The 24,973-nt window shown below is 39.7% G+C and overlaps 1 protein-coding gene across 2 annotated transcripts in view; it reads left to right on the forward strand.

Moving 5' to 3' along the window:
• GLRA1 (glycine receptor alpha 1) overlaps positions 1–24,973 on the forward strand; it is an 84,241-nt gene that overhangs the window by 36,362 nt on the left and 22,906 nt on the right. For both annotated transcript variants that reach the window (XM_087709423.1, XM_014067913.2), the window contains exon 3: positions 11,139–11,206. In XM_087709423.1, the coding sequence (XP_087565549.1) occupies positions 11,139–11,206 (68 nt within the window). The remainder of the gene's footprint in view (positions 1–11,138; positions 11,207–24,973) is intronic.

Consider the following 24,973-nt stretch of genomic DNA (forward strand, 5'->3'; position numbering starts at 1 on the left):
ATAACTAACATGGGAACCCTCCAGCTCTAATTTATTGGCGAGCTCATTAAGACAGGGTCTCTTTGAAGCTTTTTTTAATGTCTTTTTTGCCATGTTGTTTACAAAATGTTCTGAGAATCCCTTGCTTTGATAAGTCTGCAGTGACTTCTTCCACCTGCTATTGTTTATTATAGAGACTTGTTCTTTTTCAGCCTGTCTCTCATACTTGAAGTTGGGAAAGAGAGGGTTATTCATTCCGCAAGCGGGGTGAGGTTAAGATAGAAAAGTAGACCAGTGAATGTTTTTTTCCCTGAGTCCTTTGTTGCTTGAAAATATATTATTTTTCTAGAAGGATCCTTGAGAACAAATAATAAGGAAAAGATCGGCTTGTTTTTATGGCCTGATTTTATAATGCACACTTCTCAGCACTAGAAGGAACAAATAAATGAAGTATGCCAAACACATAATTTCAAAGTGCTATTAACCATTACATTTACTCTCCAGTCTAACTGCAAATGTGCATGTTTCATTAAATGTAAAGATCAGCCTGTTTCAGTGTCTTGTGGCAGGTAATGAAAGATAAACATAAAATTAGTTGCTAAAATTAAGCTGAAACCTAATGAAATAATTCTGTTAAATGGAAGTAAAATTCCAAATCATGGCAATTTCTCTTTCTCTCCCCACTCCCTCTCACTCTTCCCCCCCTCTCTCTCTCCCTCCCCCTCTTTCTTTCTCCCCTCCCTCTCCAACACAGCTATAAATTCTTTGCAAACCGTCTGCAGAAACCACAAGAAAGTTACTAACTTGTGTATAACTGGATCTGGAAACTTATCTACTAGATTCATATATACAACAGAAGCTTTGATAGGTAGCACTGCAGACATAGGCAGGGACAATAATTTATAGTTTTCAAACATGGGGTTGAATTTAGAGTTACTCTCCTTTAATTTCACCAAACTACTGTGGATGAAAGAGAACACAGATTGTGCTTCCCTGTGGCCTGGAAAAAGCATATTGCCTCGACAAAAAAGCAATGCATCCACAAAAAGAAGCAAGCGTATAATTCAAATGAATCTATGCAAAAGTCTATTTTCAAGGATTCACATTTGTAACAATGATTGCAATCGAAACAGATATGGTAACTGCTCCATAATAGCATGCCATTTTGTGAGAGCACCCACAACATGCTTGTACAATTTCATTTGTATCCAATAGCCCTACAGCTTTTTACTGCTTTTTATTTTTATTTTCTTTAATTTAATTTTATTGGCACCTCCCCATGAATTTCCTTGTTTTGCTGTCAGTTTCTTACATATTCACCCCTAAGGTCTTTTCACCCCTTTCCTTTTCAATCCAGACAGTGGGCTGCTGGGAGGCAAGAAATATAGCAAAATTGCATTTCAATACCCTTTTAACTTAAAAATAATGGTTACGGAAGGCACAGTTATAAAATGCAAAGAATCACAGAACCCAAGGATAACTGTTTTCAAATCTGTGCCTTTCCCTAGTAAGTACTACTGAAAGATGTTCCTTGTACAATGTGGCTTAAGGAAAATCCTCAATTATTATTGAATTGGCATTTACCAACAGAAGGAGTGATTTTAATGAGAGAAATTTCAATAATGTTTTCCCCCATGAAAGAGATGAAACCTTTTATAGATGAGGGGCAGGGACTGACAGATAAGTTCAAGGCCAATCAATAGTTCTGTGGGAGTTTAAAATCATGTCTTCCAAGTTCAGCTTGATCAACAATGTCTTATCTTTGAAAATCCATAATTATGGAACAAAGGCATGTGTGTATCTTGTAAAGAAAATGTATCAGACCCTATGAGGAAAAAAAATCTATTGAAAAAATCCAAATAAACTAGAGAAAACTTTTCCTATATCTGCACATACACCCCAAAGAAATTAAACTTTAATATTTAATGAAATATATACATTTTTCCTCTGCTGAAAGCAGCTGCATTGTAATTTCATCCAAGATAATTTAATTTCAGATTTATTTCAAGGAACTCCTCATGGGGGCAGTTTACTGACTTCATCTGTCACAAATAAATCAGTATCCAATTCATATGGAAGTCACAGAAGAAGCTTTGCAGAGCTTAGAGTTATACGCCTCTGAGCATATTATTCAAATGAATGGGTCAATAAGTCACTGCGGCAGTTTAATGGTTTACAGTCAAATGAAAATAAAATCATGATTCTACTTAATTAGTTAGTTTCTTCCTTTCTTCCTTCTTCTTTTCTTCCTGAAATTAAAAATGTCTAAAAATGTCTTCTCAATCATCCAAGTCATGGTTGTCCCGAAGATGCTTTTCAAAAGGCAACTGCAATTTCTTGATTTTTTTTTTCTTTGAAAATGTTTCGCTTCCTTAACAGTCATCTGGTTTTAGCACTCTGGTGGTCCATTGTTCTTTAGCATGCTAACTACTAAGGAATATGACTGCTACTGCTTAGGAATATAAATCCTTACATTCCCCACTATTCAGCCAGAACTGAAGAATCTTCTTGGATGAGAAGCAAAACGTCTCCCCCACAAAAAGCAAGAAAGTCCAGTTTCCTTTTGAAAAGCAATTTTGGGACCAAAATTTTAAAAAATTAAAACAAGGAAGAGGGCATACATCATTAGATGTCCCCTTTGGGCGGCTTTGTCCAAAAACAGGTAATCATTATCACAGAACCATACAATTTATTTGCTTAATGACCGTAATAAAATGACTTGCTAAAAATGTTCTTATGACACATCATGTCAGCAGACTGATATTTAAGTTACAAAAGTTCTTTTAAAAATTACATCTATGTGACCTAAAGATGCAAGACCACCATGGAAACGTTCTAAGCGCATGACTTCTTATTTTGCCATTGCAAACTCTCCTTTTTAACTGAGTTAGCTTAATAAGAGCCGAGGGGGCGCAGTGGTTAGGGTGCAGTACTGCAGGCCACTTCAGCTGACTGCTATCTGCAGTTCAGCGGTTCAAATCTCACCAGCTCAAGGTTGACTCAGCCTTCCATCCTTCCGAGGTGGGTGAAATGAGGACCCAGACTGTGGGGGTGATATGCTGACTCTGTAAACCGCTTAGAGAGGGCTGAAAGCCCTATGAAGCGGTATATAAGTCTAACTGCTATTGCTATTGCTAAGTGGTGTTGTTTGTATTCTAATATCTTTTCTCCCAACTCCTCTTGCCAGAAAAAAGGAACCAAGGGACTACAAAAAAAACCTGGTCCCCCACACTATTTCTATTCTCCTATACCGCATTTCTCTTATAAATGCAAATAAAATTATGGATATAATCTGTATATCCCCTGTGCTCTATTTTTTTATCTGGCTATATGAGAAATATTATAAGTTGCTGTGTTGTACATAAAGAGATGAAGGAAGGAAGGAAGGAAGGAAGGAAGGAAGGAGAAGGGAGGAAGGAAGGAAGGAAGGAAGGAAGGAAGGAAGGAAGGAAGGAAGGAAGGAAGGAAGGAAGACACACAGTTTAGAGTCCTTTGTGCTCTCTGAGTTTGGCTGTTTTCTTGCAGGCATTGCATTATCTACCCAGCTAGATAATACCATCGTGTTATTTAGTTTAGTAATTAAATATCTGCAAGCAAACAACCAAGCTCAGGGAGCACCAAATACTCTGCATTTCAACCCTCAGCTACAGAAATTCTTTTCTACTGGAAGCATAGTTTACATTGCATAGAAACTACACATTAGAGGAAGCGGGAGAAACATCCTTCCATCTCATTAGCCTTCATATTCTATTTCCTTTCTGTCTCTCCCAGACCTTGTTCCATTCAGTCCTCGTCTTACTATCATCTGTAGTCTGCATTGTTACTTTTCCTTTTTTCATCCCTATCTTCATTTCTACTCTCTTTTCTCTGCTTCTTCCTTGTCCTCTTTCTCCACCTTTTATCGCTGACCCTCCAAATCTTATTTCTTCCACAATTTTCCCCTCCCTCAATCCTAAAGTAATTTTTTTTTTACCTTACCTCTTAAATTAACTATAATGGAGGTACAGGTAGTTCTCAACTTATAACCATTTGTTAAGTAACTATTCAAAGTTAAAATTATCAGTATATAAATATGTTCTCATATGCAAGAAAAAAGTTTGCTTTAGTTTGTCTGATTCCCATTTTAGTTATCAATGGAAAAAAATGAAAATTTTTGTGGGGAAGAGATGTATTTGGGCATATCAGCACTCCTAAACACCAGGGTACCCACCAGGGGTGGGTTTCTCGCCCCGTTCCAACCGGTTCGGTTGGAACGAGGCCGGCGGCGTCCTTGCGCACGTGTGCGGCGTCCTCGCGCACATGTGCGGCATGCGCATGCACGCATGCAGCGCATGCGCGCATGCAGCGCATGCGCGTGCACGCATGCAGCACACACGTGCGTACTAGCATCTGTGCGATGCTCCAGATGCTCCTGGAGGATCGCGCAGGCACTGTATGCGTCCTGCGCATGCGTGGAAGCGCAGAATTCATCAAAACCGGGTAAGGAGCGGGCACGGGGGGGCCTTCGCCGTTCCCGGAAGTTACTTACTTCCGGGTTCGGCGACCAACCGGATCGCAGGGACCGCCGCGAACCGGTTGAAACCCACCCCTGGTACCCACCTTTATTGATGCAATGGATTTTTTAAAATTCCAATTTATTAATCTAATGAAAATAAAGTTGATGATCATGTACTTTCAGCTGCAGCTGCATTTGATCGATGATATAGATGCATATATGACAGGAGTTTTTTTTCTGACTCGTATCACTTCAGTTACCAGTTTAAACTGTCGTGGCTTCTTGCTTCATCCAAAGAGCCTTAGTAATTGTTCAATGATTAAATCTGCTTTGAGAGTACCATCTCATTTGATAGCAACAATTACAAGAATCCATGATGGGAGGAAATGTTAAAGCAGTCTGGAATGGTGATGTATGTGCATGGACAGGAGTGGGCTGCTACAGGTTCTCCCGGGGTTGGGAGAACCCATAGCTAACATTATGGCTGTTTTGGAGAACCTCCAAATCCCACTCCTGGCTGGCTCCGCCCACCCTTCCCATCTCTGTGTGGCCCATTTTGGATGCAAGGTAAGTGCAGGATCCGCACCTAGGCTTAGGGAGGGGAAAATGGGTCTCCCAGAAGTTCTGGGAGGCCAGAAATGGGCCTGTTTCCATCCTCCAAAGGGCCTCCAGAGCCTGGGGGAAGCAGTTTTTGCCCTTCCAGAGACTCAAGGAAAGCCCCCGAAGATTCACCATCATGGTGCAGGAGGTCAACTAGGCCATGCTCACTATGGCCATGCCCAGCCAGCAACGGGACAGCAAACCCATTGCTGCAATTTTTGAAGCCCACCCCTGTGCATGGACTTCTAGTTCTTCACAACTCCTAGTCAGCTGCAACAGGAACATAACAGGAAAGGCTGCAAGGTTGGAGTCACATACTACTTATTTCCCTTATTTGACATGACAGCATACATTTATCCTAAAGTAGGAAGCATGTAGAAGAAGTTCAACTGGCAATTCAAAATCAGTTGAACAGAATTTATATCAGTATTGGGGAAAAGAACAAGAAGGCTTCCTTTATTATAACTGATGCTGCTCTTTGTGTCCAGAGACAATCACTTCCAAATAGCCATACTTAGTAAAAAAAGACACTGAAGCATGGTGAAGTTTATTTACTGTGTAAGTCTTGCCAAACAAAAGCAATGAGACATATTAGTTCTTGTTCAGACCTGCAGGATCTCAGACCCTTTTAAAGAAAATCATTAGCTATGTTAAATGACAAAGCCTTCTAGCTTGTAGCTGAAATGAATGCTATAATACCATTGTCAAAGCTTTGTTGAACAATGTGGCATTAGTTTATTAGTGTAGCTTAATTGGACAAGAAAGTGAGGTGGGGGGTATGTATGACAATAAAATAGTCAAACTTTTATTAAGAGAACAGGAAAAGAGAAAGGGAAAACAGAATGCTGTATGTAATATTTATATCAAACTCATATGATCTGAAATTATGCTAGGTGCATATGATTTCACTTTTTACCCATGTAGCCTTGGACTAAGACTTGGGTCTTAAAGCAGGCCAAATTTATTGGATTCAAGTGTAATGTTGGAGAGAGTTGTCTTTGTCTGCATCAGTTACTACTGGGGAGTCTAAATCAATAACGGCAACAAAGTCACACTGAGTAGAATCAATGTTATCCTCAAATTGCCTAGGCAACTTACCAGAGAAGGCCTTTATGTCTTCTAATTTAACATCCCATGATCCAGATGTTGTCTTTCGTAAGCCTTCAGAGAAAAGATCTAGCCCAGTGGTTTTCAACCTTCCTAATGCCGTGACCCTTTAATACAGTTCCTCATGTTGTAGTGACCCCCAACCATAAAATTATTTTCGTTGCTACTATGTAACACTGGGAGCCACAAAATCTGGGTGGGTGTGACTAACTCAACATCACTCCCACCCAGTCACATGACACCCCCTCCCAAGACATGCCTACCAAGGTTTCATGGCTTAGTGTTTTCTGTGGGAATAGGGTCTCTCTCTCTCTTTTCTCCCCCTCCCTCTCATTTCTGTTTTTCTCTATTTTTCCTCTCCCTTTCTCTTCTTCCTTCCTTCCTTTCTTTCTTTCCTTCCCTTTCCCTCTTTCTTTTTCTTTCTTTCTCATTAAATACAATAGCAAATCCAAAATAAAGTTATTAATTGTAGGAAATTGCTTCTCTGTAATCTTTTCATAGTGAACTCTAAGTTGATAGAAGCTGGCAAGATTGTACTAACAGCAATAGGATATATATTTTGATTCCTTTTGAGTTTGACAATATAATACGTAATCCAAAATTATAAATAATCCTATTTTCAGATGCATTTTTTGCCATCTCTGTTATTTTTTTTTTTAAAATCAGACTTGCTTCCAATTTGTGCCTTCTGGCAAATTGCAGTTTTCTTGGCAAGAGATCTAGCTTGCCATTGTTTCCCTCTCTTTTCCCTCTCTCTCATTCTCTCCCTTCAGCTCTCTTTCATTTCTTTCTCCCTCTCCCCCTTCTCCCTCTAATTTGTTTCCCTCTATTTTCCCTCTCTCCCATTCTCTCCTTCCAGCTCTCTCTCTCTCTCTCTCTCTTTTCTCTTTCATCTCTTTCTTGCGCATGCAAGCAAAATACCCTCCTGGGCCAGGATCACGGCGGCGGGAACAGCGACTCCTTCTGCTGCCGCCACTGAGAAGTGAGTAGCTGGCTGCGATGCGCTGCACAGGAGACTCCACAGTACCAGGCTCAGGTCAGTCCCCTTCATGTTGACTCAGGAAAGAGCCAGAGCAGCCATCTCTGGATGCAGAGAGGGAAGAGTTCCAGAGCCCTGCACAAAGAGAGCCCTGTGCAGCGCAGGAGAACTGGAACTCTTCCCTCCCTGCACGCAACCAGCTGCTGCTTCTACTGCTCCCCATTCCCCTCCTTCCTGAGCCAACACGAAGGGGACCACGGCTCGCACTGACCTGAGTCTGGTGCTGAGGAGTCTCCTGCGCAGTGTGGCTCCCCTGCGCTGCGTACCCAGTTCCTTACCTCATTGCGCAGTGGCAACAGCGGGAGGAGTGTTGTTGTCCCCTCTGCCTTGATCCTGGCCCAGGTGGGTATTTTACTCTCACGCGCATGCGTGCACACACACCTCTCTCCTTCCACCATGCGGGGAACCCAAGCCACTCCTTCCATTCGGGCCGACTTATTGCCAGCCACTCCGCGGGAGGCTCCTCGGCGACCCCTGTGAAAAGGTTGTCATACCCCAAAAGGGGTCGCAACCCAGAGATTGAGAACCACTGATCTAGCCCAATGGACTGCTGTTTGATGGAGTGGTGGTCAGTTTACCACTCTTAGGACCACACAAATAAGCATGTTACTATGCTTTAATTTATCTTATTTATTTACTGCGCAAGATGCTTCTCATTTCTTGAGTCAAGAAAGGTGCCAAATAGATGTTTCAGGACTGAAAAGGAGCAAATATAGCCTAGGCATACTGAAACAAGGAATCTGATGGGATAGCAATAGCACTTAGACTTGTTTACTGCTTCGCGGTGCTTTACAACCCCCTCTAAGTGGTTTACAGAGTCAGCCTATTGCCCCAACAATCGGGGTCCTCATTTTACTGAATTCAGAAGGCTGGAAGGCTGGAAGGCTGAGTCAACCTTGAGCCTGGTGAGATTCGATCTGCCAAACTGCTGGCAGCCGGTGATCAGCAGAAGTAGCCTTCAGTACTGCACTCTAACCACTGTGCCACAGTGGCTCATAGCCAGCTATGCAAAGCAGAAATTAGTGAATCAAAGTTTATGGATTGTAATTTTAGTATAGTAGACCCTGTGTAATTGACATATTTGAATATATATCTGAAGAAATCAATAATAAAGGTCACTGGATGTTTGTTGATTAGTTGACATGGATCCGGCAATATCATTGTAAAGACAAACTCTCTAGAGAGTCCAAAATGAAATTGTTCCCCCCCCTTTAATACAGTACATACATTTATTTCACCAGGATCTCTTGCTCAGATTGAGATACTAGAATCCACTTTGTATTACCTAGCTTCTACACCACAAATTCTTCTTATACAGCTACTATTTTACAGTTTTAGTCTTCTCATTCAAATAAACTACTGTCCAATTCTCCTCTTTTTCTCACTTCCCTATAGTCATGGAGAGTCTTTGCCTTTAAAACAGATTTGTCTTCCATCTGCTGGATAAATGGAAGCTTTGCAATCCATGCCCAATTGAATCTCTTCCATGCCTTAATTAAATTTACTGGTTTCACCAAATTAGTGCAGATTCTTTTATAATGATTTTTTGTTAGTTCTGGAAATCTCCTCTGTATCAAGTTAATGTTTCTGTCTGTCTGCTTTATCATTCTGTTGCCTAACTGTGTTGTTGTGTTGTCATTTCTTAAATATGGCTTTACACTCACTAGTTTTCACACAGTTTCTTTATTTGATTGGCACACGCTTGAGGATTGCTGTAGAATTAACATCCTTTACTCTCTGTTTGGTTTTAAATACACCTTTGCATCTATTAAATTTTTATAAATATATTGTTACAAAAATTAAGTTTGAATCCCCTCTCATTTCTAGAGCATTCACCACAGTTTCAAAACTTGCTGAGAGTCTAACATTAGTTCAATTAAAACTGCCTTGGGTAGAATCATCCCTTGGACCTCTAGCAGGCATGATATTTCCAGCCTCTAGCATTGATAAACTCTCTCCTCCTTGCCTTTTATTACAGAAAACCACAAAAAAGTGCACTTTAACAAAATGGTAGATTTTTTTCTCGTCTCCTCTGCATTTCTATTATTTCTTACACTTTTGAAATACTGTGGTTTACTGCAAAACAGATCATTCAATAATAATAACCTTCTTCTACTACTTCTTGTTCTCCTCCTCCTCTTCTTTTTCTTCTTCGTCATCTTTATCATCTTCTCTTTCTTGGTCTTCCATTAATAGTGATACTGCTTCCTATTCTTTTGTATTTTATTTATTTATTACATTTATATGCTGCCCATCTTGCTATCCAAAGAATGCTATAGGATTCTTTTCTATGCACCAGGCCTGCAGGTGTGAACCAACCCTTCGATTCTATCAAGGAATCCTCAAGGAGCCTAGATAATCAGCTGGAACTGTTTACTGGCAAGCCCTTGAAGCCAGACAGATCTGTGCTCACCCTTTTCCCCTTCATGTTCAGTCAGCCATATCCTGGTCCTGAATATAGATTGATACATTAGCCTGACTGAATGTTGCAGTCTGCCACTGCTATTTGCAAAGATTTATTTATATTTGGGCTAGGTTTGCTGGCTTGCTTAATTCTGTCATCTTTCCAAGGTAGACAGCCAAGAAATAACAGATACTAAAACAAAAAAGGAAATCAAGTGAATCTCGGCACGGCACTTTTCTGATCATTTCAGTTACAAGACATTCAAGCTTCCGACTTGAATTGCCATTTTCTCCTGGGACCTCTTCAGCTTCTGCCCAGCTTGGATGCCCTTTGTTAGTCTTTTATTGGAAAGGACATGTGGGGTTTTCCGAATCCTTTTGTCTACCAGGATTTTGTGATCTAAAGTCAAGGAGCTGAAAGGATTTAAATAATGTTACTCTGGAGAAATGGGCCCCCATTTACCCATTGAGCCTTCCCGTTTCCCAACAAAAGGTTAGTCTGAAAAAGAAAAAAAAGATCAGTGAATAGGAAGATGCGAACCAGTACATCGTGCTTCATATATCCTGTTGGATCAAATTAAATTCTAATCAGATAGATAAATATATAAGAAAGAATGGGAGTGATGGTAAGGTAAGAAAAATAAATCCACCTGTGCATAACTACTTCTACATAAGGATCTCCCTTAGTCTTTAAATGGAATGCTGGAGACATGTCTCCAAAAACTAGGTGGGAACAATGCAATTAAGCAAGCGGGGCCAAGGGGAAAAAAGCCAGCAACTTTATTCAATTTTAATTAAGTTTAAATACTAGAAGAAAATTCCTGACAGTAAGAGCTGTCAACTCTTGACAGCTAGAGTTGACAGTAGAATAGGCTATCTCATTATATGTTCTGTTACATTGGAGGTCTTCAAATAGAGGTCCATGTCTCCAAAATGCCTTAGTAGATGTTCCCCCAAATTAGGTGACCTTTAAGGTACATCCAACTCTAAAACTCTATGAATCTATGAATCAGAATTAATATTTTTTACACAATTAATATATTTCTTCTTCTGTCAAATTAAAATCACATCTGCCTTCCTCACAACCTAACCTTTTTTATATAGTGTAGCAACTTCCAACTGCATGGTTTCAATGTGGTTCCTATGTCAAATCACCATACAACTAGGTTTGGGTACACAGATTATAAATATGTAGACTTTATGTATAAATAGCCACTGGTGATGCCAAGATGGGAAGCAGAGACTCAGTGATCCTCATCTTCCATGCATTATAAGAAATTGATTGGAAGACATTAGAGGGAAAGTCTTCGCAAACTACAAAACTGATCTAGTACAAGGAAATAGAAGAATGTTACCAAATGAAAGATTTATTACCATTGCAACTTATACTTGGGCAATGGATTCAGTAAGAGACAACTGTACTTGTCAACTGTACTTTAATTCAACTGTAATAGTCTACTGTTCTTTGATGGATTGATACCCAAGAGATGCTATCGGCCTTTATTTGTTTTACAGGTCCGGCAGTGAATGTAAGCTGCAATATTTTCATCAACAGCTTTGGATCTATTGCAGAAACAACAATGGTAAGTAGAATGAAGCATGTCATCTCTGCAAACTTTCCAAGTCAACATTGACATTTAACTTATAATACCCTTAAGATATGTTACTGGTTCCCCATTCCCACCTTTTATTTTTTTCCCCTTTGGTCAGCAATGAATTCCAAGCTGGCTGTATTGTTACTGAGAGGTTGACACCAACATTTTTTACTGAAAGTTAAAGGGAATCAACTTGTCCACTCAGCAGCAGATTAAATTGATTTCTGGGTTGCTTCAGAATCTATGTTATTTCACAGATTAGCATTAGAAAACCACTGATTTATAGTTGTGCCCTATAATCTGGTTCTCTAACCAGGCAAAAACAAAAAACTCCAACTTCAAAAAATGCCACAGATTCAGTGTCTTCAATGTGCATTTAAGTTAATACAAACACAGCGAATCCTTTACACTATTTGCTACATATACGATATATACTACAGTACAGGTAGTCTTTGACTTATGACGATATCTGAACCCAATATTTCTGTTACCAATCAAAATATTTTAGTGAATTTTGCCCCATTTTATGATCTTTCTTGCCACAGTTATTACGTGAATAGTTGCAGTTGTTAAGCTGGTAACACAGTTGATAAGTGAATCTGGCTTCCTTTGCTCATCAGAACATTGTAAAAGTGATCACAAGATCCTTGGACACTGCAACCATCATCAACAAGAGTCAGTTTGGATTAGAAGACTTCTGGGTCCCTTTCAATACTTCTACGCTACTCTACTTATTTTATTCTTTGAATCAGGCTGTCTGCCCAGTTCCATTCTTGGTATTTAAAAACAATGATTAAGAACTTAACCTCTTCAAGAATATCACTTTTTGTTTGTTTGTTATTTTTCCCACCTTTCGAGGTGGTGAAGTATCTAAAACTCCTCCTATTCCCTCTCCCTCCCAGTAACAACCCTATAAGGTAATCTGAGGGCAGAGTGAGTGACTGGTCCAAATCACCCAGCTAGCTTTCATGGCTAAGATAAGACTAGAACTCACAGTCTCCAGTTTCTGCGTCAACCACTAAGTGGCTCTCAGTTTTATGGGGTTTTGTCCTCAGTTGTTTTTCTCTCTCTGCTTTTGGGTATTTTATAGATAAATAGAGATAATTCTGACCCCAAATAGCCAAAACTAAAACACTGCCTCATCTTTTTTTCTGTTGGGAAATTTCTTCAGACAAAAATGGAAACATGCAATTATTAAAATAAAAACCATTGCTCAAGAAATTAGTTGGATCCAGCATAATAACTTCCCTGATATTTTTTTATAGTTAGGAATTGATAGCAAAACACAACTCTTTGAGCACATAATACTAGCCCATGTTGTTATAAAAGGTCCTTACCTATATTAAGGAATTTTTATAGGCAGGCTTTTTAGGCACATAGCATGGATATGACGGGGAGGTAAAGATGATACCCACAGATGATATCCAAATTTTGATTAGGTGACCATGGAGATACTGCAATAGTTATGTGAAAAGCGGTCATATGTCACTTTTTTCAATGCCGTTGTAACTTTGCACAGTCACTAAATGAACCATTATAACTTGAGGACTACCTGTATATCAAGTATATACTGATTATAAAGTTCTGTGCCATTATTTCAGCTTGGTAGTGGGACATGATTGTAATGGTTCATATGGTTAATAGATTAGCATTGTGCATCAATTTGGGTGTGGCACATAAAATTCCATGGACCCGTTACTTAAAGTATAAAAGGAAGGCAGAAACCCTAAGTATTTACATTATCGGATCATGAAGCTGATATTATTATCATTTTTAGAAGGAATTCCCACACACACAAACACACACACTTTAAGATTTGTTTTAACTGAAACACAGCTTTTGGTTAAGGAATTATTCATTTTAGCTGCGGAAATAAGGAGCCACGTTGAACTATTTTAGTATTCTGAAAGACTTATTTTGAAGTGGAAAATTGCATTATCAGGTCATTTTTGTAGAAAAACAAAGAGCCGGCTTTCTGAGCAGATATAGCCAACAGAGTTTGATGGCTCTACTTTAGTTTTGGGATCACTGTACAAATACTGATCCTCTTGGGTTGAAATTTACACAGTTATTATAATTTCCTTTTTTTATTTGGAAAGATTATTAAAATGCCAGTGTTGGGAATTTTAGCTTGCACATAAGACATTAAAGTTGACATTTAAAGATGCTTGAGACCCATCTTTTTGCAGCACAGAAAGTGGTAGGTATTATTACATTACCATGTAAAGGTCCAATGAGTTCACCATTACAAAAGGAGAATAATAAATGCTAGATAGAGCACAAAGACTATAACTACAGGAGAGATTATCAGGAGATACAAGAAAGAGAATTCTGGCAAGCAGATCAATATTCCTCAAACATTAGTGAGGATAAGAGGGTAAATTACACGGAAGATACATAGCATTTTTGAGGATGAGGATTCCAATGATACAATTCACAAAACAAGCAACAAAGAAAGGAGTTGGACTCTATGCATCTATCCATATATCTCTATCTGGTTTTTTAAGGAGGGAGATGTATATGAAATGGTGTTGAGCGGCAAAGGTATCTTAACGATCTTAATGTAATCCTATATCAACACACATGTCTCATTCTTTGTATCAAATGGATTGTTGCAATGAATTCTACATGGGGCTTCCCTTGAAAAGCATCTGAAAGCTGCAGCTGGTGCAATATGCAGCAGTAGAGGCAGTTTTGGGTGCACTAGGAGTACGCATGACACATCTCTACTGCGCAAGCTGTATTGGGTACAATATTGGTTATGATCTTTAAAGTTCTTCACAGTATGGACCCAGGTTACTGAGGGACCATTTCACCCCAGTTAGCAATAGCAATACCACTTAGACTTATATACCACTTTACAGTGCTTTACAGCCCTCTCTAATCAGTTTACAGAGTCAGCATATTTCCTCCAACAATCTGGCTCCTCCTTTTATCCACCTCGGAAGGATGGAGATTGGAACTGCCAAATTGCAATCAGCCGGCAGTCAGCAGAAGTAACCTGCAGTACTGCATTCTAAACACTGCACCACTTTGGCTCTTACAAGTTACATCAACTTGCCCCACCTGGTCAAGCAGGAGGTACTTGTTGCCAACTCCATCAGTGAAAAAAACGTTGACAGATAGAGTCTAGGAAGAGGGTCTTCTCTGCTGTTGCCCCTGTCCTATAGAACATCTCCTGCTCCACCCCAAAATAATGTTGCCCCCCCCCACTCTGTTGACTTTCCCCAAAAGTGTTAAATCTGGTTCTCTCAACTAGTATGGGGATCTGAGAATGGGATGCAACCCTGTGGGTGGCTAGTGGCTTGAAGGTGCTCTGTCTTTTTAACTTATTTATTTCTGTTCAGACTTTTATGCGGATTTTATTATTTTTTACTTGTAAATCCCCCAGAGTCACTTCAACGGTGGTATCTAAATAATAAACAAAATGTTCTTAGGGACCAATATGTAGATATTTGCTGCTATTCAATTGCTAGATGCCTTGCTCTAACTACCTAAATGGTGATTCTTACTTATTGCACGGTAGTGAATCTCAACTACTAAATCATGTTTTGGAAGATGCAGCTAAGTGCTATCCCTTGTAGTTTGCCATCCCTCCCACGCCTGTTATTATTATCTATTCGTCCAACAAATATCACAATGTTTAGAGTGGGTGTTTTCTGATGATTCAGGTTCTAACTGTGAGTTTAAGAATCACGGAAATTCTTATTACTATTACTACTCAATGTGTGGCCCGAAACAAGTGTGTGGGGAAAACCCATTACATTTTGTTAAGGGTAGCTTTCTTGTGTTTTGGCTAATCAATTTAGATATTTGTCACTTGGTAAAAGTCAATTTACCACCACCTAGAAGGGGTTTGAATGGAAGCTGAAGGCAATTGCAAGGGAGGGGAACTCTTGTCTTTACTAATAATTGCAGTGGAAGGAAAGACAACTGAAATCCATCCTGTGTGATCGTTGCGTGCCTGGCTGCCAGAGATGCAAGCTGTTACCATAAGGGAGGCCAAGTAGTTTCATTGCTCAATGGTGCACATGTAATGAATGCCCAATTTGTCCTATACCATGAAAGCTGTGCAAGAAGACACTTAGTGACAGTTCTTATCAAGGAGAACTTTGCATGTAAAACCACCAATTGAGATCCAACACTGCAGACGGAATGCAATCGAACCATTATAAAAGTCATTTTTACTATTGGTCTAGCATTCAGCAACATACACATTTCAAAAATCTTACAAGCACAGATAATAAGATGGTTGTCCTATTGTTCCAAGCAGTTGATACATGCTACTCTACACTCCTGAAAACAATAATATTGGTAGCCAGGCCCATCATGAATTTGGTCAGTCTCCTTTTAAAACTATCATCATCTAATGGCAGTGAATCCTCCAGTTTAATTAAATGTCATTTAGAGGAGCATTCTGAAATATGGTGGGCAGGAACACAAAAGAGTAGCCTTTTTTGATGGAATGCCTAAGTTATGGGAAGGAATCTAATGGCACTTTTTCTGGATAATAAAACCATAAACTTTGTAAAGACAAATCTTAATGAGCTTTTAATTTGATAAAAATTTGTTAGTCAGAAATGATGCTGCTAGATACCTTCTGTTTTTGGGCTACTGTACATCAACATGGCTCTCCTCCTCGAATGCCTAAAGACGAGGTCTCTAAAGTCAAGATGGTGTGCTTACCTGTTGATGACTAGGACAGCAAGTAACAATAAGGCAAGAATGGTAGAACTTGAATAGTATGCAAACAGAGATTATGGGGGGTCTTGAGGCTCTAGGATAGTTTGGAAAGTTATAACAAAGAAAATCCCTGAGGAAGGCAATGTGAAACATGCAGTTGCTAGTCACTGAGTACAATTTTCTCACAGTCACTCATGCCATTTGGATTGCTGCAATCTGCTCCACATGGTCCAGAAACTTCAACTGGTGCAGAATGCATAGTAAAGAGGGCCATTAGGATTGCCCATCTGTTGTGCAAGCTGCTCCAGTTTCTTTCCAGGTGCCATTCAAGGTGCTGGTTATCACCTTTAAGGCCTACATGACACAGGACCAGGTTATCTGTGGTACCATCTTTCCAGGGGTGGATTGCTGCCAGTTTTACTACCGGTTCGCAACCCATGCGCCAGATGTGCACTGTGCATGTGTGCACAGTTCAATGCAAATTGTTCTTCACGCATGCACAGAACAATTTACAGTGAACTGTGCATGCACAGTCGCTAAAAACCAAAATGGCGGCAGCCCAGCGGTGGCGAGGGAACCGGTTCGGGGGTGTGGCAGGCCTGGGTCGTTGTTCTTCACTACTGGTTCAGCCAAACCGGGCCAAGGTGCGGGAATAACCAACCGCTGCATCTTTCCCTAAGGACATTTAGCTGTCCTATGAAATCTGATAGGGTTGGCATGCTCCTAGTCCCTTTCCCTAAATATTGCCATCTTATGGGAGCTAGGAAGTGTGTTTTTTCCATAGTAGTCTTTGTTTTATGGAACACCCTTCCATCTTAAATTGGGCAAGCCACCACCTTCCCAGTCTTCCATAAAGCTTTGAAGATCTGGTGTTTCTCTCAAGTGCTAGGATAAAATGAGGTGACTGCACATCAGCAGTTTGTCTTAGCACCAGGTTAAGTTTTTAGTGTGTTTAGTTTTTATAGTTTTAGTATGACTTTTATGCTGTTTTAACTTTTGATTAGGAGCTGGTTGGAAGCTGGTTATAAGATAGCTATAGAAATGTTTTAAATAAACAAATAAATACTCAATAGATGGTTGTTTTTTACCTTACCAAAATGTTCTAAACTTGGGGATAAATATTGGGATCCTGCTATGTTTCTATTGTATGAAGTTTAGAACCAGGATGAAAAAGTCATGAATGCAGTATGTACAACATGTAAAGAGATGAGTCATGTATAATTAGTAATATGCGGTCTGAAATAATAAAAAGACCTTTAACCAATTCAAAGTCAGGAGATAGAAAGCAACTTTTAATGACCATGCATTGACATTTAGTATCCTCATTCAGCAGTGCCCTTATGAGATCTGTAGATATTATGGATGACTTTGTGATCTATGGATATATTATGGATGACTTCTCTTTAAAGAGATTAACGTCATCCATATTATAACTCTTTAGGGAACTGCAGTACAAATGCTGCTGCTTAAAAGGGTAATAGAGAGAACTCAAGAAAGTAGAGTCTGGATGTAAATTCATTGAAACATCATAGTTAGCCATCATTTAATTTCACAATCAAATACAAAGTGTTTTATCTGAAAATAAGAGATATTGAAAATGTCATATTCCAACGTAGGATCAGAAGCCTTACCATGATTTGGTCTCCCTTGAAGAGTTATTGACATTTTCTTTGCAATGCCTGGTAAATTATTATTGCTTTCTATTCCTCCTGCAGCTGCAAATATATAGGTTGAATTAAAGAGAGGCATGTCCCATCAAATAGTCAAAGTCAACAGAACTCTTGAAAGATAAGCAGCAGTCTTACAAAACCCTGCCACCTTATAGAATCCCAAGCACTGGTTTTTTTCTAGCCTATTTTTTTTAACCCTACACTTGTGAGAGAGCATAAATTATTATAGCATAACTTTTGAAAATGTAAAATACAAAGAGACAGCTGGTGTGTAAGAAGGAATTGATTTGGAAAATATTTCTCTGCCAACCAATGTACTAATTTTTGACTCTAAAGCTCAACAATATGCATCATAGGCATACAGTGAGTCTTGTCTGTGTATGCCCTTGTGGTTAAAAGCATACAAAAGAGACAGAAATACCTGTTTCAGCTGTGTCCATCTATTCTCGATTCCCCCCCCCCGCACTGCAGGACAGGTCTAAACTGAAACTGACAGTTTTCAACTAAATTGCAAAGACATTGAGCCTCTGGGTACTGCCAGATTATGATTTTGGACCAGTTTAGATTTGGCATTGGAATTGGCTCATCCAATCATTTCAAGAGTTAAGTTGTCTTTTTTCCCGGCTCTTCGTTAGTTTATTTGAAACAGGATCAAATTTTGTCTTTTCTTCTGCGATGTTTGAGTATATGAGTAGTCTAGCAACCTACTGGTAGGAATTCTTTTCTTTTCTGGCTCCTGTGAGCTATTCCATTTTCAGCCAATTACTTGGAAACATATCCATGCATTCTAACAATCTGCAGACCAACTGAGCCTCTGCTGAACAGGAGAGCAGAGAGAACTCTAGTCCATTTCACCTCCATTCTCTACTGCCTACATGCAAATCAATCAGGGATGCATATTAAAATGGAATTCCTGCAGCCTGATGGCATTGTTAAGATTTCATCACGCAATAAATTCTGCTTATTTACCCCTGGTTATGCTATTAGGGGTACCTAGGACTTAAATCTTCATATCTATCTCTATGTTTACCTGTCTTTCTATCTATCTCCACCTTATAAATTGCATTTGGGCTTTCTCACTAAAGCACATACCCAACCTTGGCTGCCTCTGAACAAATCTGAATAAAGTGATATTTCGATGGAGAACTACCTAGAAATCCTAAGGCGGTAGATTAGATTGGAAAAATTTTAAAAAACTAATAACCCAAAAGAAGAATATGGCAAACTATTTCTATGTTGTTGCCAAGAAAATTGTATATCCCTAATTTGGCAGCAACTTTCCTTATAGCTTTTCATACTATGTATGACTGCTGTTAAAGGACCCTTAATGCTTAAAAAAGATGTAAGAACAACCCAATTTCACAGATTCAATGCGGAAAAAATGAAAGTTTGTTATTGGCTATGTTTCATTAAATTCTTTCTTTTCCATTCCTTATCTTCTCAACTTAAAGCAATATGTTCCCACTTCCATTTAGACCAGTGGTTCCCAACTTTTTTTTGGCCATGCCCCATCTAAGAATCTTTACAATCCTTATTCCCTACCCCCCCCCCCACCTCCCACTCCCGGTGACATACACTATATTGCCAAAAGTATTCGCTCACCCATCCAAATAATCAGAATCAGGTGTTCCAATCACTTCCATGGCCACAGGTGTTTAAAATCAAGTACAACCAAGTAGACTGTTTTTACAAACATTTGTGAAAGAATGGGTCCCTCTCAGGAGCTCAGTGAATTCCAGTGTGGAACTGTGATAGGATGCCACCTGTGCAACAAATCCAGTCGTGAAATTTCCTTGCTCCTAAATATTCCACAGTCAACTGTCAGCTGTATTATAAGAACGTGGAAGTATTTGGGAACGACAGCAACTCAACCACGAAGTGGTAGGCCACGTAAACTCGTCCAACATCAGTGTGTGACCTCACAAATGCGCTTCTGGAAGAATGGTCAAAAATTCCCATAAACACACTCCTTAACCTTGTGGACAGCCTTCCCAGAAGAGGTGAAGCTGTTATAGCTGCAAAGGTGGACCGACGTCATATTGAACTCTATGGATTAGGAATGGGGGGTCACTTACAGTAAGTTCATATGTGAGTAAAGGCAGGTGAGCGAATACTTTTGGCAATGTAGTGTATAATTCTTGCTTTACTCAAAAAGTGAACTCTACTAGCATGGAGGAAGCCCAAAAGGCCATTACTTTGGTTTAAACAAGGTTCAAATTGCCCGCATTAAAAATCAAATTGTCCCCTCTGGGCGTGGGCCCCACATTGGGAATCATTGATTTAGACTAAGTTCTCAAAGCGGACAAGCCATTCTTGTGTTATTTCAGTATGCAGCACAATATCATCAACCATTCTGCCTTTATATTGAATTCTGATATAAGTATGTCCAGTACACTTTTTTTTTTCAATCAGGATGTTACCTCCATTTGATCCACAATCCATTCCTGAAGAAGAAGTCTAAGTTGTCCTTAACTATTTTAGTCAGAAAGAAGTTGTTTCTTCCATATCCCCTTTTATTTTCCAAATCCTTCCAATTTTTCTCGTATCTTTCTATCCTGACTTCTAACTTCTGCAGCTGATTAGTTTTATATATAAGGTTGATCACATTATTAGCTGTCTTCAGCAACAGCCTTTTCCATGAATACAAGATAATGCACTCCACCAACAGCAGAGAACATTTGTAAATCATGGTTGAACCGTGGGGCTCTTTGTGGTCTCTGAGCTTGTTTGTTTGCTTGAGATATTTCATTACCCAACTAGATAACATCATCAGTGCAAGAGGATTGTTGGGTCCTTCAGAACCAGAGTGTGTCTCAGTTGCCCTGAGACAAAAATTATTTGGCCACTTCACAACAAATTTAAACAAATGGCCAAACTGACCTAGTCTAGCCATCTGTACAAACTCAGGCCATCCCACATTAAGAAAAGTTGTTGATGTTTGATAAGAAAAGAGGAAAACAAAGCTAGGGGAATCCACTAGTCTTTAGTATGTCTTGTACATTATAAATAAGGGCATTTATCAGCATAGTGGTGAAATAAGAGCCATGGTGGCACAGTGGTTAGAATGCAGTAGTGCAGGCTACTTCTGCTGACTGCCAGCTGCCAGCAGTTTGGCACTTTGAGTCTCACTGACTCAAGGTTGACTCAATCTTCCATCCTTCCGAGGTGGGTAAAATGAGGACGCAGATTCTATAAACCACTTAGAGAAGGCTGTAAAAGCACTATGAAGCAGTATATAAGTCCAAGTGCTATCACTGTAACTATAGCGCCTGAGAATTCATAGAGATTATTAGTAGGAGCAGCAAATTTTGTATAGGGAGTTTTCTTCTGGCTCAAGGACCAGTTGGTAGCATTTTTATTTAGCTCGAAGGAACAGCCCTATGTCCATCACAATGTCCTGGCATCATTTTTATAATATACATTTATTTCGTGTCTCACATGAAATCAGCACAAGAACAAAACTGACCTGCCAGATCTTAGCAATTATAATTAAATAAGCAAAATAGTATTTTGCTTTGAGGCCATTAGATCAATTACATTGATTTTCACTGACTGCAGCCATCACCTATTTTTACAAACAAAAAAAGTGAGGGTGGGAGATCCATTTATTTAATTTGTTTGGGAAGCTGCCGTCGGCAGAGACTCATGATCCTTTTATTTTCCAAATCCTTCCAATTTTTCTCGTATCTTTCTATCCTGACTTCTAACTTCTGCAGCTGATTAGTTTTATATATAAGGTTGATCACATTATTAGCTGTCTTCAGCAACTGAACCATTATCTCAGAGACATCATACTTTCAGGAAGAAGAAATGACTAATTAACTGGAACATGGAAATGTGAGTTTGGCTCCCCTTGTAAGTAGCAAAGAGTATAATTTTCTTCATGCCCATTCAACTGGAGGTGAGGAGCCATCAGTACGAAGAAATTAGGCAGTGCCACTAGCACTGTAAAATTGTTCAGAATGAAATGAGACCTCTGAACCTTTATCAGAGATGCTGGATATACACTAAATATGAAATTATTTGCTGGCTGAGCTTTAAACAAGAACCTTTGTTCTTGTAAACAAGAACCTTTGCAAGGTTCTTACAAAGGTTCTGTAAACAAGAACCTTTGCATAATGCCTTCCACATCAATGTAGATCAACATTTCTTCAAAATGTGGATCTACATATTCTTTTTAAAAGATATGATGGTTGTATATTGTAGATCTTGTCAGGTATTTCACTTCTGGGCTTAACCTGAAGGGAAAATGCCATATCTTAGTTTGCATTAGAAGCATCTTTGTTCAATACTGTATGTCTGGTTAGTGCAATTAATAAAGTGTTGATAACAGCCAAATGAAAAGCAAACTGATTCTGGAAATATTTAGAGCTAGTTCTCATGCCCATCACCTCATCATCATCCTTTCCTTGTTTTCAGGATTTTGATCCATTTCCAAGTCTGCCCTGGAGAATCCTTTTCTTAAGCAGTCACGAGGTCCTTTTCCCAATCTGATTTAGTACGCCACAAACGAAACTTAAATGTTTCCCAAATAGACAGTAATTCTAAGGCCCATTGACTTACATAATGACAAAGAAAACAATCAGCAGGTTCTATATTAGTTAGCAATGAGCACACATATCATTGTTTCGATCCACACCTTTCCTTTATTATCAGCTTCTGAGTCACTGTCTCGGGTCCTCCCAAAGAAGAGATGTACTAAACAAAACACATAAATCCTGGTCCTTACAATTAATTTGGTCAAGGGTAGGGGAAATGTTTTACGATCTGGCATTCCTCAAACCCATCAAAAATGCAAATGAAGGAAGGGACTATGAGATTTTATTGCTTCTTTTTTTGTTTATTAAATGCCACCTGCTTCTTCTCTCCTCTGAGGCTGAGGAGGGAAGGGACAGATGGCAGAAAAAGAGTCCCTGGCCTGACAAAGGAAGCCAAAGATGCCACCCATTGTCCAGAATAAAAGATTTTGGCTTCACCTGGCTTGAAGATGCTCAAGGGAGTTGTAAAGACATGAGATTAAGAAGCAGACATCATTGTCATCAGAGCTGGTGAGACAAGCTCCAATTAAACTATGGAACAAGCCTATAAAATTTGCAGCACTGTCTGGTTTTGCAGTTGGATGGAGGAACCCCATAAACTAGTGAGCTATTTAGTGGTCTCTTAAACAAGCCAATAGCAGTCATTAGGGAGGCATTGCCATGGAACAAAGGGAATGGCCAGATGGGGTTATCAGGCATCTTTGTGACTAAGAAGAAGTTACGATTCTTGTGTCATCCAAATGTTACTTGATTTGTGTTAGGTAAGCTCCCCGTTGGGAAAGTGAGTACGTTCAGAGAAGCGTTGTGAGAGTTGTGTTGGAGAATACACAAACCAACATACAGAGACACTGCAGTTTAAATAGGCTTTTACTTTCGTGGAAATAGAGGTATCAGAGTCCATCAAACAGTCCAAGTCATACACGAATAAGACAGTCAGTCATCAATGTCTTTCAGTTAAGGGATAATCCAAATAACATAGTCCATAATCATATAATCAGTCCGGTATTCAAAGTTTGCTAGCAGTTGCAAAACTTACAATAGCTCACAGCACTTTCTAACAGCCAGCATCCAAAATACTCAGATCAGATCAGCCCAGCATCTAACAAACAGAGAGATAACAGTCATTCTGGCTCCCTCTTATGGCTGATTGAGGAAAACAGCAACCAATCACATTTTACAGTATGATTTTAAAAAAACAGATACAACAATGTTACATGATTTATACATTGCCAACCCAACCATTAGATTATATTCCTAACAATTTGTCTCAATTTGTTATTTTAAACAGCTAAATCAGGCTCAGATCTAGATTATACTGGCAAACAAAGTGGTAGGCAGAGAGGAGACATACGTAGATGACCGCAGTAGCTGTTCCACTGACAACCAGAAAAAGCAGCATGAGTAAGCACAATGCAGAAAGCTATGCTGCTGGTAATTAAGCTCAGCCTACAAACACAAAGTATAGCCAACCACAAATCAAACAGAGGCAAACGGAGTAACAATTTGCAGGCAGTAAAATATACCAAAGCATTCACAGATTTGTACCCAGGTGGGTGGTTTTGCATGTACTATCAAAATCTCCAGCCAAACTTCACTAGAGCTAATTTGGAACTAACATTCTAGGGCAAGGCTTACTGTTCCTAAAGGATCTTCCCTTACAGGTTTTCATATGCTTCTATATCTGATCAGATTCAGCTGCCGGACATCACACAAGAAGGTTTTGGTGTTACTAGCTTACTTCATGGAATCAATGGGAGTCCTCATTTTGCTTTAATCTTGGAGAGGAGCTCATCCACAGAGGCCATGACAAGCTGTGCCTAAATGCTTCTAACAAATGCAACATATTGTTCCACACATTGACCCACCCAAATTCTTTTGAGAATATAATATCCAGCACCCAACATTCAGACACATACTTCCTCTGAGTTCTGAAGTTCGATGTAGGTTAAAGTTCGTCTTACAGAACCTTCAGAAAGAGGAAGTGATTTAGAGACAATGTGTAGGTTTTATATGCAGAATTTCATACTCAGAGTTTTTGATACCACTTCTTGGTGCTCTCTGACCTTGGTTGTTTACTTGCAGATGTTTAATTTTCTGACTAGGAGACTGTAGGGTTTGCTTCTGTCAGGTGCAAGAAATAAGGAACCAGGATAGAGTTCAAAATTACTACAAATTCATTTCATGCCACCTATACACAAGAATCTGAACTACTAATAGACAAGGCAAATTAGCACCAGATAAGTATCAATGGGCTTCAAGGGGGGCTGGGTTCAGGTCTTTTACAGGGGCATAGATAGTGGTGAGACTCAGCCGGTTTGGGTCAGTTCTGGTGAACCAGTTGTTAAAATGCCCTGTCCCTTCCTGCCCCACCCCTTTCAGGAATCCCCACATGCGCCATTTTGGCTTCCAGGGAAGTGCAGGGAAGTGTAGTAGGCCCGAAACAGGCCACAGGGGGGGCGTGCATCCTCCCCCCATGGCCCATTCTTTTCTCCCAGGAGGCTGCAGGAAAGCCTACTAGGCCCAAAATGGGGCATGGGAGGGCAGCGCCCCCCCCCACGGCCTGTTTTTGCTCCCATGGTGGTTGCAGAAGGCCAGGTGATGCCTGTCACACCCCCTGGGCTATGCCCACCACCCAGCCGATCATTAGGGCAGAGAACCAGTTGTTAAATTATTTGAATCCCACCATTTCAAAGAGACTTCAAACTAATGAACTAATGTGTTTGACCCCATCCTCAGGCTCAGCCTGGTCATCTCCTATATCTCTCTGTCTGTATAGAGTAGTTTGCCCTACCAGTGTTGATGAAGGTGGTCTTGATAATTCCTTGAATATGGCATTGTTTTTGTGCTTGATTGTTTCATGTAAG

Source organism: Thamnophis sirtalis, unplaced genomic scaffold, assembly GCF_051295495.1.
Source record: "Thamnophis sirtalis isolate CommonGarterSnake01/CBP01778 unplaced genomic scaffold, rThaSir2_p1.2 scaffold_3, whole genome shotgun sequence".
Lineage (NCBI taxonomy): Eukaryota > Metazoa > Chordata > Lepidosauria > Squamata > Natricidae > Thamnophis > Thamnophis sirtalis.